Source organism: Cucurbita maxima, unplaced genomic scaffold, assembly GCF_002738345.1.
Source record: "Cucurbita maxima cultivar Rimu unplaced genomic scaffold, Cmax_1.0 Cma_Scf00005, whole genome shotgun sequence".
In the NCBI taxonomy this organism is placed as follows: domain Eukaryota; kingdom Viridiplantae; phylum Streptophyta; class Magnoliopsida; order Cucurbitales; family Cucurbitaceae; genus Cucurbita; species Cucurbita maxima.
In genome coordinates this window covers 145,318-162,368 of record NW_019272021.1, presented here as the reverse complement: position 1 = coordinate 162,368, position 17,051 = coordinate 145,318, and the positions used below count along the sequence as shown (strand labels likewise).

Sequence of the window (17,051 nt, the reverse complement as noted above, 5' to 3'; positions counted from 1 at the left end):
GCAAAAATCCAACAACTTATCTATTTAAGTAAAGGTCGAGGGAGCAAAGGTTGAGAATGACATAACAAAATATACAGTGAGGAGACCTTGGAGACTAACCAAATTAGGAGTTTGAAAATCGAGTTGTGATGATTAATCCATTTAGCAGATGACAGGGAAAGAGCAATCAGAGCATATGCACACCCACGTGTTGAAGAGCTAAACTCGTGCATTATTAGACCTAAAATGCAAGTTACTACTTTGGAGTTAAAGCCTATGATGTTCTAGATGTTGCACACCAGTGGGGAATTTCACGAACTACTTTCAAAAGATCCTCACCTACATCTAAAGTCATTTTTGGGAGTTGGTCGCTCACTTCGATTCTATAGAGAGGATAAGGACGTGATTAAGCTGAGTTTAGTCCCTTATTGTTTGAAGGATGATGCTAAATCATGGTCGAATACCTTAACACTAGGAGCGATTGATTTTTTTAATAGTTTAGTAGAGAAACTTTCGATCAAGTATTTCCCACCGACTCAAAATGCATGGTTTAGAAGTGAAATTATTTCTTTTCAACAATTTTAAGATGAAACACTAAGTGAAGCTTGGGAGATATTCGAAAATGTTCTCACCATAAGCTACCCCATTGTATCCAAATGAAGATTTTCTACAATAGACTGAACGTTGCTACTAATCAAATGGTAGATGCTACACCTCACATATACATGACAGTTGGGTACGTGACATGAGCAATAACACTTCAACTTATGATTAACTAACTTACACTAAGATCCCAGAGAGAACTTAGATGGTATAAATGTGCTTTAAAGGGGTCGAATAATGAGACACTGTGAGACGATTAATGCCTAAATAGGGCAAGTACATGAGATACTGTAGGATGGGGTCAACAATTCAGTAAAGACCTCAAAGTGCCCGATTTCAAGAGATGGAGAGTCATAGGGTCCAATGCTTTACATAAGCTCGCCCAAAGCTACAAAACTACATTCTTTTTCTCTTCCTTTTTTCAGCTAGACTGTGATGTTGTGGTCGATGTGATATTTTTTTTTTTTATACATTAACTCGATATGATTTAAATTTCATGGATATGTACAGTCATATTAGGTAAAGAAGTATTATGTGGATCATTTCATTAAGCATGGATTACTTTTCCAGTTATGATATATAAATACGAGACCTCATGTATGTTGTATGCTCATACGATCATGAATTATTTCTCGTAGTTGTGATATGTACAAATATGCACATCACAATATTTTCACGTTCATTTCTGTTATTCCAATTTTTCGATAGCGTAAATGTGTGCTAGCCCATATCAAACCTAGGGGGACGTTAACAAGTCCACTAATGGTTGTAAGCGCATTTGTGTGAATGATGATTGGCATCAACCTTACTTAAAAAAAAATAAAAAAAATAAATTGAAATTAAAAAATAATCATGAGTTAATATAGTAATTTATTAATATATATTTTTATAATGGGAAGGAAAGAGCGGAAGGCAGTGGGTGTAGTGCAAGTAGTGAACAGTGGGTGGGCATATGGTTTACAGAACAAAGGGAACGGACGTCTTCTATTTTTTCAAAACTCTCATTTCTTTGTTTGTTTGTTTCTTCAGTCTCGGGTAATCCAATCTTCTTCTCCGTTCTCCATCACTCTCTAATGTTCTCTAATTTCTCCTCTTCTTCCATTCTCTCTCTGCTGTTTCTGCAATTCCTGCTTCTTCTTTCCTCTCCTGATTGGTTTCCGATTTGATTGCATGTGTTCGAATCCCTTCTCGCTGATTTCAAGGTTAGTTTCATACATTTTTCTTTTTCTTTTTCAAATCTATGCTTGCATTTTTCAGATCGAGGAATTTGGTGTTCTTCTCTTTGGGATGTAATGCTGTTGCGCTGTATCAATTTTGGTGTCGGTTTGGTTTTCTTCTTACGGTATTCCAATTGAAAATGCTTTTGGGTTTTGCTTTCTATGTATTTCCTTAGGGTTATACCTTGGACGCTCGCGTTTTTTTTTGTTGATTCTTACTTCTTGATGCGTGCGGCGATTGGATCTTGGATCTGGACATGAATTGCAGTTATTATTGCGTTGCATGTAGAATTAGGACGTAGTGGAGTTGTAACCGCTATTGGTCCTGGATGAGCCAAGATGTTGTTCAGATCAAAGATCAAATGGATTGCTCTTTTCGTTCTTGTCTTGTCTTTGGCATCTCTGCTGCTTCACCTCTCTATCGCTAAATCCTCGAGCGCAAGTTTGGTATATAACACCCAGATGGCCAGTTTGCTGAATTCTTCAATTATTGGTGGGCAGGTAGATATCAGCTGTTTACTTCAATTTTTTTCTCTGAATATAGTTTGTGGCCACGTGCTAAGTTTAATTTGCCTCAATTGCCACAGGGTTATAGGAGCAAGAAGTTGTGGGGAGNAAGTGAAGCTTGGGAGATATTCGAAAATGTTCTCACCATAAGCTACCCCATTGTATCCAAATGAAGATTTTCTACAATAGACTGAACGTTGCTACTAATCAAATGGTAGATGCTACACCTCACATATACATGACAGTTGGGTACGTGACATGAGCAATAACACTTCAACTTATGATTAACTAACTTACACTAAGATCCCAGAGAGAACTTAGATGGTATAAATGTGCTTTAAAGGGGTCGAATAATGAGACACTGTGAGACGATTAATGCCTAAATAGGGCAAGTACATGAGATACTGTAGGATGGGGTCAACAATTCAGTAAAGACCTCAAAGTGCCCGATTTCAAGAGATGGAGAGTCATAGGGTCCAATGCTTTACATAAGCTCGCCCAAAGCTACAAAACTACATTCTTTTTCTCTTCCTTTTTTCAGCTAGACTGTGATGTTGTGGTCGATGTGATATTTTTTTTTTTTATACATTAACTCGATATGATTTAAATTTCATGGATATGTACAGTCATATTAGGTAAAGAAGTATTATGTGGATCATTTCATTAAGCATGGATTACTTTTCCAGTTATGATATATAAATACGAGACCTCATGTATGTTGTATGCTCATACGATCATGAATTATTTCTCGTAGTTGTGATATGTACAAATATGCACATCACAATATTTTCACGTTCATTTCTGTTATTCCAATTTTTCGATAGCGTAAATGTGTGCTAGCCCATATCAAACCTAGGGGGACGTTAACAAGTCCACTAATGGTTGTAAGCGCATTTGTGTGAATGATGATTGGCATCAACCTTACTTAAAAAAAAATAAAAAAAATAAATTGAAATTAAAAAATAATCATGAGTTAATATAGTAATTTATTAATATATATTTTTATAATGGGAAGGAAAGAGCGGAAGGCAGTGGGTGTAGTGCAAGTAGTGAACAGTGGGTGGGCATATGGTTTACAGAACAAAGGGAACGGACGTCTTCTATTTTTTCAAAACTCTCATTTCTTTGTTTGTTTGTTTCTTCAGTCTCGGGTAATCCAATCTTCTTCTCCGTTCTCCATCACTCTCTAATGTTCTCTAATTTCTCCTCTTCTTCCATTCTCTCTCTGCTGTTTCTGCAATTCCTGCTTCTTCTTTCCTCTCCTGATTGGTTTCCGATTTGATTGCATGTGTTCGAATCCCTTCTCGCTGATTTCAAGGTTAGTTTCATACATTTTTCTTTTTCTTTTTCAAATCTATGCTTGCATTTTTCAGATCGAGGAATTTGGTGTTCTTCTCTTTGGGATGTAATGCTGTTGCGCTGTATCAATTTTGGTGTCGGTTTGGTTTTCTTCTTACGGTATTCCAATTGAAAATGCTTTTGGGTTTTGCTTTCTATGTATTTCCTTAGGGTTATACCTTGGACGCTCGCGTTTTTTTTTGTTGATTCTTACTTCTTGATGCGTGCGGCGATTGGATCTTGGATCTGGACATGAATTGCAGTTATTATTGCGTTGCATGTAGAATTAGGACGTAGTGGAGTTGTAACCGCTATTGGTCCTGGATGAGCCAAGATGTTGTTCAGATCAAAGATCAAATGGATTGCTCTTTTCGTTCTTGTCTTGTCTTTGGCATCTCTGCTGCTTCACCTCTCTATCGCTAAATCCTCGAGCGCAAGTTTGGTATATAACACCCAGATGGCCAGTTTGCTGAATTCTTCAATTATTGGTGGGCAGGTAGATATCAGCTGTTTACTTCAATTTTTTTCTCTGAATATAGTTTGTGGCCACGTGCTAAGTTTAATTTGCCTCAATTGCCACAGGGTTATAGGAGCAAGAAGTTGTGGGGAGCTGTGAAGCCATTTGCTTCGTTGCAACCCTATACCAACTCCAGAAGTAGCTATCGTGGTAATGGAGTTTTGATGTTTTTATGTATTGTTTTGTGAATGGGTGCTTCAAGTTATATCATGAATGTTTGATCAAGAAGGTCTTACTGCGAAAATGGTTAGAGCATTTAACTTCTCTACCAGGTCTTCTGGATCGCTTTACTATTTTGAAAGTTTCACTGACTTTCAGCATATCCTATTTGAAGCCTGTTTCACATAATTTCTGCCAAAAAGAGCTCGATTCAGATTGTAAATTCTCCTCATATTTATAGTTTCAAAAAAAAAAAAAAAAACATTTGATTACTTGATTAAACCTCAAGCATTGAAGTTTTTAGTGTGTGTGTGGGTATAGAAACAAAGGTGTTAATTCAAGTCGATAATTTTTTTGAAAAACAAACAGTGAGGAAGAGGATACATCCAAAACTAGCTGAAGGGGTTAGAATGTCAATAGTGGATAGTGTCAAATAAGGCATCTCAATATATGGCGATTCCTTTCCAACCCAACAGTGAAAAAACAGCTGCCACCAACAACTTGTAAAAATCTCCGTTTCATTGATAAAACTTAATCCAAAACATGCTTTGCACGACAAAATTTCACATCAAGGAGGGATTGCATTATTCCAAAAGTTAAAGCTTGAGAACAAAGGTTAAACAAATCCCAACAAAGTTTTCTTTCTTCGTTCAAAAGAACCCAACAAAAGTTTCTAAAATTCTTGAAAGAAAGAGAGATTTGCCTTTGGAATTTGGGAGTATTGATTTGAGTAGTCATTTATTTTGTTGGAAAAAGTCTCACATAATAGGGGGTGGGGTGTTCAGGTCATGGAGTTTCTGCTTTGGTCTTCAAATGGGCGTGGAGGAATGTTGTTGGTATTTACTTATTGTGAATACTCGTGGGGGATAATGATGCTGGTTTATGAACAATCAGTAGAAGCTTAAATCACCATTCTTCGAATTTATGGTTGATTGTAGGAAAGATTTTTAAGAGCGTCTCTCTATCAAAATTGGTAGTGGGTTCAATTCAACATAAGCTGTTGGCTCCATCCTCCTCTGGAACTGTTTTCCAACTAGAAATTTGCAATGGTCTATGACTATTTGAATCAGGCTAGTAATAATTGAAGGATTACTTCGGCAAGACCTTTCTATAATTAGAAAATGCAAGGGCTTGCTTCATTATTACATCTGAATCAAAATGTACAACTTAAGCAGTAGATAGACAAAGTTATGCAGAATTATTAAAGTTATAAACCTACATATCAGTAAGATATATTAGAGTTATTATCTTCCACCAGGTCAGTACCTTTCTATCCCACATTTTTGTTAAGTTTACTATTCTCTGATTTTATCACAACAAAGAAGTGTCAGGTAGTTCGTCATTAATGGTTCATCATCTGCTCATCAATTCTAAATCTTCATAGGAATCTTCTACTTACAAGTTAATTACAAAATTATTTTGGGAAAATCTTCCAATCTATCGTTGGTATGATTGAACAAGAATGAGATAGAGAAGGCCCCTAAGTTATCAATGCACCAATCTCTAGTGTCCCCTATTCATAGGTTGTCAATCATCAATCAAGGGAAGTAAATGAATTTGTTCTTCTGCTCCTCATAACTAGGCCTTTTTCGTTTTGGAAAACATCAAGAACATATTATTGCTCCTGTTAGAGGTATTTCTTTCTAGTGCAACAAGTTATTGTATATCAAAGCATGGGCTCTTAACAATGATGGTAAATTTCCTGTTAAGTCTATTAACCTATCAGCAAAGCCGATTTGGCCTTGTTCTATTGCCAAATTACCTCCTTTCTCCAAGTTGGTGTGCTTAGTTCTGAGAGCCACTGCCTCACTAGTGTCCTGTTACTCATGCTTGTTGGGCAAAGCTCCTCAAAAACCTTTGGCTTACTGGTCTTTTCACTTCTTTTATGAGGATTCAGTTCTCCAACTCCTATTTGGCCCCAACCAAAAAGATATTGCTAGAGTTTTGTGGAATAACGTGGCTTTTCATTATTAGGACAGAGAAATAAGATAAGATAAAGTTTCATCTTTGGGAACGAAGTCACAAATGGTTACACACCTATGATAGGCTTCAGAGGAGATGTCCTTGGTATATAATTTCCCTAAATTGGTGCTGTTTGTGCAAAGATGATGGAAAATCACAGAACCATATTATTATTCACTGTCCCTGCTCTTGGAAGAGAAGTTTTTTCTCAAAATGAGGAAGGCACATTCTAATTTGGTTTGTTTTAAGTGGTATTCCCATTTTTTTTCTCCCTCTTTAGAGCTCCGTGTTCAGTTTGTAAAAGATTGAAAAAAATTTATGAGGGACTTTCTGTGTAAAGGGGTGGAGGAAGGTCATGGGACGCTTCTTATTAATGGGAAGATTGCTGGGAAGCCCATGCACTTAGGTGGACTAGGGCTAGGGAATTTAAGGGCTCATAATAGGGGGTTATTGGCAAAATGGTTATGGCATTTTCTCGAGTCCACTTCCCTGTGGAGTTGGATTATCGTGAGAGAGTCCAACTCTCATCCTTTTCATTGGATTTCAGGTGGGGTTAAAAGCACATCCAAAAACCCATGGAAAGAAATTTCTAGTGAACTCCCTTCTTTGATTCAATGTGTGGTGGGTGGTGGGAAGGGTACTTTCTTTTGAGAGGATAAATTGTTGGGAACCGCCCTCTTTGCCACATGTTTCCAAAACTTTACCATTTATCTGATATGAAGAATTGTTATGTAGCAGATTGTGTTATCTTTCTTGGAACTCTTCATCTCTTTCGTTTGGGTTTCGTTGTTTGTTGTTTAATAGGAAAACAATGTAGGTCGTGTATGTCCTTCTCTTTAGGGAAGCTTTTGAGCTTGGTAGGGATGAACAAATGTTCATATCTAGAGTCTTGCCCTTCTAAGAGCTTTACTTGTAGTTTCTTCTTTAATTACGTGGTGGACCTTTCCCCTTTAGGAAGTCTACTTTCTCAGTTCTGTGGATGGTGAAATTTCCAAGATGGTGAAGTTATTTATTTTATAGGTTATCGAAGGTAGATTCAATACTCTGACAGGCTCTTGAGGAAGTTCTCATCTTTGGTTGGGCCTTTCTATTGTATCCTTCTTTCTGTTTTATCCTTTGTGGGAGGGTGGAGGAAGGCTTAGATCATTTGTTTTAGAGTTGCTATAATGCTTTGCAGTTCTTCAACAATTTTTCAATGTGTTTGGGCTCCAATTAACCCATCATAGAGCCTTTAGTGAGGTGATCGAGGAGTTCCTCCTCCATATGTTGTTCCAGGGTAAAGGATCTTTCATGGAAAGCTGGGGTGTATGCTTTGTTGTGGGGTATTTTGGGGGAGAGAAATAATAGACCTTTTGGAGGGTTGGAGAGGGTGGCCGTTGATGTTTGGTTCCTCGCGAGATTTAATGTCTCTCTTTGGGCATGGGTGTTGAACCTTTATTGTAGCTATTTGCTTGGTCTTATTTTGTTTAATTGGAGTTCCCTTTTCTCTTGGATTCTCCTTTTGCGGTCTTTGTTTTTTGTATGCCCTTGTATTGTTTCATTTTTTCATTTTTTCTCGATGAAAGTTGGTCTTTTATTAAAAAAAAAAAAAAACCATTTCCATTACAAAATAAATTAATAGTTCTGTATATTCGAGTTATCAATGGCATGGTTGTGATGGATGTGGTGATATCTTTTCCCCTATACATGTACGCACATTGTTTACTACCCACTCATGCGATCTTGACTTTCTATTTTGAACTTAAATTTCTTCTTTTCTTACAGCTCCAAGTGAACAGAGTAATGGTTTCATATATGCAAAAATATTTGGTGGTTTTGCAAATATTAGATCATCGGTAAGATACATGAAAAACATGACCATTTTTTAATTTAATTTTGTAGTATTAATATATATCTTTTTGATTTTCTAGATCTGTGATCTGGTAAGATATGTGAAAAACATGACCGTTTTTTAATTTAATTTTGTAGTATTAATATATATATCTTTTTAATTTTCTAGATCTGTGATCTGGTCGCAATATCCAGGCTACTGAATGCAACTCTTGTCCTCCCTGAGATTCAAGAAAGTAGTCGTGCAAAAGGCATCAGGTATATATTAAGTAATATGCTAGTTATTACCTGTCTTTTCTCCTTTAAGCTCCCTATGGTAGTAATCTACATTTACTGCTTACACATGTTGTAATTGTTCAGTGGCAGATTCAAGAGCTTTTCTTATCTTTACGATGAAGAACAGTTCATATCTTATCTTAAAAATGACGTTCTCGTCGTAAAAAGTTTGCCCGATAATTTGAAGGCTTCAAGGAAAAGAAATGAATTCCCTATATTTAAACCCAAAAGTTCAGCCTTTTCTAGCTATTATCTTCAGAAAGTTCTTCCAAGCTTGAAGAATGCAAAGGTCATTGGCTTGATTCTTAATGATGGTGGATGCCTGCAGGTAGCTTTACTTCTAAGCTTACAAGTTTTGTCTTGATATTAAGATAACCAAATGGTTTAAATTTGTCTGCATTATTTTCCGCCTTTTTGATGTTTAACTTGTCTCTGCCCATGGTTGAAATTCTAGGGAACTTCAGTATATGCATGATTTCTATTGTAACTTTCAGTTCTAGATACCCACCTTAATTAAAACTATAGACCAAAATATACTCTTCTTTATAAAGTAAAGATGGAAAGTGGAAAGTAATTTTAAAAAGTCCATGTAATTACAGTTCGGTTCCCTACATTTTCTGTTCATGTTGCTTTACATTTTCTTCGAATGTATAAACAATATGCATATGGTTGAGGAGTTTCATTTTTTATATTTTCTATCTCCAGTCGGTCCTTCCTTCTGGCATGTCCGAACTCCAGAGGCTCAGATGCAGGGTTGGCTTCCATGCACTTAACTTCCGGCCAGAAGTTCAGATGCTTGGGAAGAAAATAGTTCAAAGGTATCTTCAGACTAGTGTCCTGAAATTTGATTTAATCGCGTTTTTTTGCACTCTACATATGGCTTATGGTAGATGAGGGAAAAAATGAAAACTGAGAAGACAATATCTGCATACACATGGCTCCACGTTGCTGTGTAGAATATGATTTAATACTTTAGGATTACGTGTATACTGGATTCCTGAACTGTACATGCACATGATGAATCTTGACATTTTCTTCTACAATTACAGGTTACGAGCTTGGGGCCAACCATTCTTAGCTTTTCATCCTGGATTAGTTAGAGATACTCTGGCATACCATGGCTGTGCTGAACTCTTTCAGGTAGCCGTTTGAGGCTGTTGTTCTGCATAATAGTTTCAAAATTCAGTGGTTATTGATTCCCAATGAGTTTCATACAATTTATCATTTTGAGTAAGTTCTATCGTATTTCTTTAGGATGTGCACACGGAACTCATACAGTATCGAAGGGCACAGATGATCAAAAAAGGGATTATCAGGGAAGAACTAAGCGTAGATTCCCGCAAACGGAGAGATAATGGTACCTGCCCTTTAATGCCTGAAGAGGTTTGAGCTTGACTAAACACATTTTGTATGCAAGTTTTCTATGATTGTGTTATTTATTTGAAATCATACTAGTTCTTTCTTTTTATGAAAGCACCTGCATTTTAAAATGCAACCTACTATTGAAGTCAAACCTTCCTGACTGATATTTTGATTACCAAATAAGAGATAAACCAGCTGTAGAAATCCTAGGCTTCCATGTAAAGATGGTAACCTGATATTCTAATAAGTACTCCGAGTTAGTTCGATAGTTGAAGTAGTCGAACGTGTAACGACCCAATGTTTTGCATATGGATCAATCGGGGCCGTTACTAAAAAACAATTGGTTTTGCAATTTGAAAACAAAAAAATGCTTTAAAAAATTAAGACACGCTTGGGGTGCTCTTTTAAAAGACATTGAAACGACATCTAGTAAAACAAAACAAACAAAATTTACTAAAAATTTCAACATAAAAGCATAATCAGTTTAATCACAACCTCCCTAGTTCCCATCTACTAAGAGTCCCCTAAAATAAAAACATCAAATGCGGAAGCTATTTTGGAAACATCAATCTCATAATTATTTCATGGTCTGTCTGATAACTATACTCGTCACCCCCACTCCACAGTCTTGCCTTTACCTGAAAATTATTTTGAAAAAGGATGAGTATTAAAACTATTACATAAAACACTCTTCTGGTGGGATACATACACCGCAATAACAAGCAAAATCAAGGGACCAATTTCTTTTAAAAATGGCTCACTCGCTCATGACCTACCTTGAATTAGGATTATCTTACCCGACCTTAACTAGCATATAGACTCTGACCACCGAGCATGTATGCCGGTAATCAATTTTAAAAAACCATGGACCATCCATAAGACCAAAAAAGTCCTCTGATTCCTTTTACAGAATATAAAACTGAGGCTATCTTTAGTTGCAGCCTACTTCATACTTCTATCTACTTTAATGGAAGTCTTGCTTTTTCATTACAGAATTAATAGTGATCTTGACTGTTCTATGTGTAGAGTTGAGTTTTTTTTTTTTTTATTTATTATTATTTTTATTTTGTGATGCCAAGTAAAGGAGAACATGAATAAACCAAAAGACTACATCTGAAATGAGAATAATCTTGAGAATATGAAGGTTAGAAATGCTTAAAAGAATGAATAGTCACTATTTATACCAATAGTACTTTTCGGTGGCTCAAAGTTAAGCATGTTTGGTTGAAGCAATTGTAAGTTGTGTGACCGTGACCAATGAAGAATTTTCCTGAGAAGCATATGAGCGAGGACAAAGCATGATAAAAGGAACTACATTGGTTTGTTGGGATAATCTTCACTCTTAGAAGTAGTTCAAGTCCAATAAGTAACCTGGTCATTTGCATGGTCATTTGGCAAGGGATGCAGGAGAATCTTGGACATGGGGTGTTATAGATGGCATCTTTGATATTTTACTGTAGATTCTTTTTCCAAGTTCATCGCATGTGCTAAAAAAAATAGGGATTTAGAGGCCAGAACATTGATTTATGCAAGGTGTCATTTCTTGTGTATCTTGTCCTTATCACTAACTTATTTCTGTTAAAACTTTTGCAGGTCGGGGTTCTCCTTCGGGCAATGGGATATCCTACCAAAACAATTATTTATGTAGCAGGGTCTGAATTGTTTGGTGGTCAGCGCATGCTGATCCCTCTACGTGCCATGTTTAACAATGTGGTTGATCGCACTTCTTTTTGCAGCAAGGAGGAGTTGGATTCCTTGTTTGGGCCTGAGACCACTCTTCCTCTTGATCTTTACCAACCGCCTCCTTCTAAAAGTAAGCAACAACTGAAAGATGAGTGGAACAAGGCTGGCCCTCGTCCAAGACCTCTTCCTCCACCTCCAGATAGACCTATCTATCGTCATGAAAAAGAAGGATGGTATGGTTGGATTACTGAGACTGATAAAGAACCTGATCCATCACCAATGGATATGAGACTACAAGCCCACCGGTTGCTTTTGGATGCTCTTGATTACATGGTTTGTCTTGAAGCTGATGCATTCTTCCCGGGTTTTAACAATGATGGTAGCAGTTGGCCTGATTTTTCAAGCTTGGTCATGGGACAACGACTGTACGAGAGTTCTTCATCTAGAACGTATCGACCTGACAGGTAGATCAATGATGAACCATCACTCATTAGTTATTAGCTTATGCTTATAATAGGATTTGAACAGTTGACTAAGAATTCCTCTTTATTTTCAAATCATATTAGATACGTAAGTTGACACTTGTTGTCAACTTACTATTAATTTTCAAAAGAAATCACTATTTGGGCAAGTTAATTAAGGAGTTGATGACATCCATATATATTGAGTACATTTAGCCAATTGTTGGCTAACAGTCCTATGCCTATTGTCACATGGGTTGTGGATTCTCTCTGAAATGTAACTTATGGGTATTGGCGAATGATCGCTTGCTATTGTAGGTTCGAGGAGATATTTTTTGATATATTATTTTTTTATTCTTTTTATTTTTAGTTTGACCTATAGACTTGAGGATTCAAACCTCTAATCTCTTGGTCAAACATATATAACTCAATCAGTTGAGTAGTATCAAAGAGCTTACGTACCCCAACGTGCATCGATATTTGTGTATTGAATCTTAGAATATTGGTTAATCTATATATGCCTGCAGTTCCCCATCCATTATATCTTGTGATAAATTTAGTATGAAACTTCTCTGACGGGTATCATTGTTCTTAACAGGAAATACCTGGCAAATCTTTTGAACAGTAGCCGTGAAAATTTGTATCATCCGATGCACAACTGGACACTTTTAGTGCAGGAGCATCTCAACAAGAGCTTGGGTGAGGAAGGCCTGGTGAAGCAGGCCATCTTCTCGAAGCCTACGTCGTTTCTGTCACATCCGCTTCCAGAGTGCTTCTGTAGAATATCTTCTGTTGAAACTCCTGACCATCTTGTGAAGGAGAATGGAAAAACTGTTTACGGGGACGAAGAGAAGTGCCCCGACTGGATGTCAGAAGGTCGAAAAATCGAATCATTGGACTTGGCCGAGGAAGGGGATAATAAAGGGGATGAAGATATGGAATCATCAGAACAAGCAGAGTCTTATTACAACAGTGGTAAAAGCTATTTGGATAATCTCATCGACCAGGATGAGGAAATGGATCCCAACGACTAAAATCGGGTGAGTAGAAATGATACGATGGTGGTTGGAAATGAGAAATTTTTTTGTGTAGAGGATAGCAGCGTTTATAGAAAATATAGTGCATGCGATTCATGAACATTTTTCTCCAATATTGAAATCATCAAGAAAAGTATAGTTGTATCATTTTTTTTTTTCTTTTCCTTGTCAAAGAAATTTAAAAGTGTGAAGTTGTAGTATGTTCCAAACAAATATTTTCCATATACGGGTAGTATATAATTCTTTACATTTTATAGACATTTCAATAATACAAAGACTTTTGAACTTTTTTTTAAATTTAGTCTTATAGTACTTAGCGTAAAGTATGTAACATCTAGGGATTCCATCGGCTCAACCTTCTTCCTTATGTTTTTTTTACCTATAAATGATCATCGTCGCCTTTGCCTCCCTCGTTCAGCATCCAACACCGGTCTCCTGTGCCCTCGTTCTGATCAAACGTCATCATTGCACCATCGTTGTCTATCGTCTGTGCATGAATGATTTTGATGCCTCAATTTTGGTATTCTCTCTCTTGTGATCATTGTACCTCTCATCTTGCCCTCGTGGTCTTCTCTTGAACATTATTCACTATATAAAAAATTAAAGTTTATTAGTGTAACCTTGAACAAGATATGGTTTATAACATTATTCACTATATAAAAAATTAAAGTTTATTAGTGTAACCTTAAACAAGATATGGTTGATAACGAGTGAATCGTGTTCAAGAAATAACTTTATAAGATAAATAACTTTAAATGTCTTTATCTCAATAATACTATTGTTCCAACGTATGTCTTTACTTAAATCAAGTTGTTATTTATTAAAATATGATATAAATATCTTATTACAATAATACTATTGTCCCAAAAGATATTTATCACAATGATACTATTGTTCCAACACATGTAATACTAGAATAATAACCTCAAGTTGTGTTCCCTATGCTCCCTAAATAGGATTTGTTTAGTAGAATTACTACTAAAGTAGATAACTTGTGAACCATAGACTCATGAACCTAGCCCCCTTATTCTAAGCTAGAATATAGAAGTGAAGCTTATCTAATATCAGTTAGAACAGGATGACATGAGTTAGCCATTGGAAATGCCCCATCAACACAGAAACTAAATACCAAATTAAGCGAGAGATTGATCGAGCATAAAGAGGATTTAGAATTTAAAAAAAATTTCGTTTCTTGTATTTTTAAATTTTTTAAAAACATTAAAAAAGAGAGCATAACAGACCAAACGGAGCCTTAATATCCTGCCTAGAACTGATTTAATGCATCTATAACATCAAATATTGAACAAGTAAAAGGAGGAATTTTCTAAAGAGAAACAATGCGTCTGTGAAGAAACTGTTCATCACACTCATCCTCCTCATCATCTGACACAATAGTTTCGTTCCCTGGTAGCTCTAACCTTCCTCCCATACAAAATGATGGCCCCAAACTCTCTGTTTCAATGAAATCACCCTTCAATCTCTCCTCAAATCTCTGCTCACTGACGTTGAGAAACCAGTTCAGTGAACATCTGATCCCCTTCCTCTGCACCCTCTCATACCTCGGTTTTATTCTCGATTCCAAACTATATGTAAAATATTCCGGGAACTCCACAAGTTCCTTAATTGGCCTACCCATCTCCGACTTGAAGAAGTAGTAACTATTTTTCATGAGTTCCACCCGACAAGCGACCAGCTGGGGACATTTCACAACCATCTTAGCTACATCAGAGGAGGGTATACCACGCCCGAGAAGGAACTCTACTGGTTTCATTATCACGTGTTGGTGAAGGCTGAGTATCTGAGGCATTTTTTCAATCACTTGTGCAAACCCTGCAGGATCAATCTTGAGCTTTAGGTCAAAGAAGAATTGCTGAGCAGACAACTTAGCTTTCAAAGGCAACCCAAGAATTTGTGGATAGTGCGCAATTACTGAAGGAAGCAGCTCCTTTCTAATCCCAAAGCTCAGCAAGCAATCAATATTGGGTCTCACAGTCTCTTCGAGATCGTAACCGAGTATGTATGCTCGCTTCTCAAGCATTCTTGCTACTATCTTCTTTGGCAAACCTAACGAAACAATAAAATCAACAAGGGGTTTGATCATGGTTCCAACTCTCATCGCCAAAAAGTACGGGTACTGTGTGACCATTGGTCCGATATCTCTCGGGTTAACACCTATACTCACAAGATATGCAACAGATGTACTCATTGTCCCTTCAAGCTTGTAACCCAGAAGCTCAGGGTGCTTCTGGAGGACATATCCAATATCTTGTTTCTCCACATCGAGCCCACGAAGAAGTTTAACGACAGGAGCAAGCTCAACAATGACACTGGCATGCAAGACCTGAGGATAATTCTTAATAAATTCTCCAAGTTTCGGCCTCGGAATCCCAATTTTCTCCAAGTAACCTAGAACGGGTATCATATTTTTTCGAACACTACAGCCTAGCATTAAGGGGAATTCGTTAATGTCATCGATTGTCAATCCTAACTTCTGAAGAAACTCAACACGCTCTCTCATGACTTCAACTGTAGAAGGAAGCTCTAAGTGTTCTAATTCATCAGGAACAATTCCCAAACTCTTCAAGTAGTCACAGATTATGACTCGGGACACAAGCTTTTCTTTGCGCCCTTGAACAGCTCCCCAGGTGACTGTAGGCATCTCATATTCAGGAAGTTTGGAGGATTGAGTCGAATACAGTACGCCTAAAGGTAAAACCCTACAAAAGCTTTGAATGAGCGATTGGTGTGCGCATGGATTCAGGAAGGATTTGGTGATCTTGGGGCAGAATAAGCCCAAATTCTCGTAAATATGATGGGAAATACCCAAAACCAAAGAGAACTTAGCAGATTTTCTTGGCCTCAGAAATGACAATGCAGTCATTTGAATCAAAACTGCCAAAGAGAGATCAAACAGTGTCAATCAGTCAGAGAAGCTCCATAGAATTTTGCCAATCTCCAATTAGAGAGCTGTAAGAGCAAGGAACATAACAAACCCTAATACTACATTTACTCATAATCTCCCAATCTTCAAAAAGCGTAATTCGTAAGATCAAGGTTTACAGGTGATTATCGATGGTTAAAGAGCAGTATAGTTCTCATGAATTCAATCGCAGAGGAAACGAAAAGCATTAAAAACCTAAAGATGGACAACGATGATAGTGTAACTATCGAATCCTAAACAACACGAGAATCAAGAAATAAAGTATGAGTTCAAGCCAGCCAGTTCGCCTGAGAGATGGAGAGGAAGACATACCAGTATCCCTTCGGCAGGAGGAACGGCGAGCAGTGAACGGCGGCGGGCGATGGGATGTCAGGGGGCGACTCTCTGCTGAGAATTAAATGCACAACTTTATATTCCAATGCATTTGCTACCATAGATTACACATTTTTATAACCCAAATTTGAATTCTCTTCTAAATGCATTTACAATTTTTATTTTATTATATTGTTGGAAGAAAAAAAAAAAAACACTTTCATTTTTCATACTCTCATCGACATCGACATCGACATCGACATCGACCTCCATTTATCAAATTATACGCGATTGGGTTCAAAACTTTGGTAACAATAATGAGATATTACGTATAATTATGAATACTCTGCTAATATAAAAAGTTCTTAATGTTAGTTGAATACCCAGTTCTCCAATAGATTGACCTACACTAATACCTACGACTTCTTCGACCAGGTCTCCATGAGTAGGACTTCGTTCATAACGTAATTCATAGATTCGAGATATACTCTTATAAGTAAAGAGAGTCTGAATAGATATTGGTTAGGTTCGATTGATAAGTTCAATACCAATATTTGTTTATGATTATTTTATTTATTTTATATATAAGTTTTGAAGTTTGTCTTATGATTTAGTGATACACATGTGGTAATAAGCTTAGATAGAGGTTTTCATATCGTTGCGGTTGGTATCAAAGTCTAAGATTATGGATATTGTAGGTCGTAAGTGTCTTTATGACTTATCAACATATACCTCGGGATCACAAGTATGTCTAATTATCAAAATGCTAGTAGTTTTAAATATTTCATAGTTCAATTTTATACAAATTCATTGTATAGAATACCTCACTCACGTCTCTACATGAATGATTTTGATCAAATCATTTGT

General features: G+C 36.8%; 2 protein-coding genes across 15 annotated transcripts; one reads left to right on the top strand and one right to left on the bottom strand.

Annotated features, from left to right (window-relative positions):
- Window positions 1-1,515: 1,515 nt before the first annotated feature.
- Window positions 1,516-13,206, top strand: LOC111479892 (protein EMBRYO SAC DEVELOPMENT ARREST 30). 14 transcript variants are annotated; one of them, XM_023124790.1, is made up of 12 exons: window positions 1,634-1,784; window positions 1,840-1,924; window positions 2,095-2,300; window positions 4,227-4,311; window positions 8,047-8,117; window positions 8,282-8,370; window positions 8,473-8,716; window positions 9,094-9,206; window positions 9,438-9,528; window positions 9,643-9,771; window positions 11,344-11,897; window positions 12,493-13,206. In XM_023124790.1, exons 3-12 carry the CDS (start codon window positions 2,139-2,141, stop codon window positions 12,926-12,928), a joined length of 1,974 nt encoding a protein of 657 aa, XP_022980558.1. In that variant the 5' UTR covers window positions 1,634-1,784; window positions 1,840-1,924; window positions 2,095-2,138; the 3' UTR covers window positions 12,929-13,206. The 14 variants fall into 14 exon arrangements, with proteins under 14 accessions (XP_022980556.1, XP_022980548.1, XP_022980558.1 ...); XM_023124787.1 differs by having other exon boundaries at window positions 2,089-2,300; XM_023124791.1 differs by having other exon boundaries at window positions 2,068-2,300.
- A 902-nt stretch (window positions 13,207-14,108) lies between these two features.
- LOC111479919 (transcription termination factor MTERF4, chloroplastic-like) lies at window positions 14,109-16,308 on the bottom strand. The gene is made up of 2 exons (XM_023124828.1): window positions 16,185-16,308; window positions 14,109-15,823 (listed from the first exon to the last, which is right to left on the bottom strand). The coding sequence occupies exon 2, from the start codon at window positions 15,810-15,812 to the stop codon at window positions 14,256-14,258; it is 1,557 nt and encodes a 518-aa protein (XP_022980596.1). The 5' UTR covers window positions 15,813-15,823; window positions 16,185-16,308; the 3' UTR covers window positions 14,109-14,255.
- Window positions 16,309-17,051: the final 743 nt, after the last annotated feature.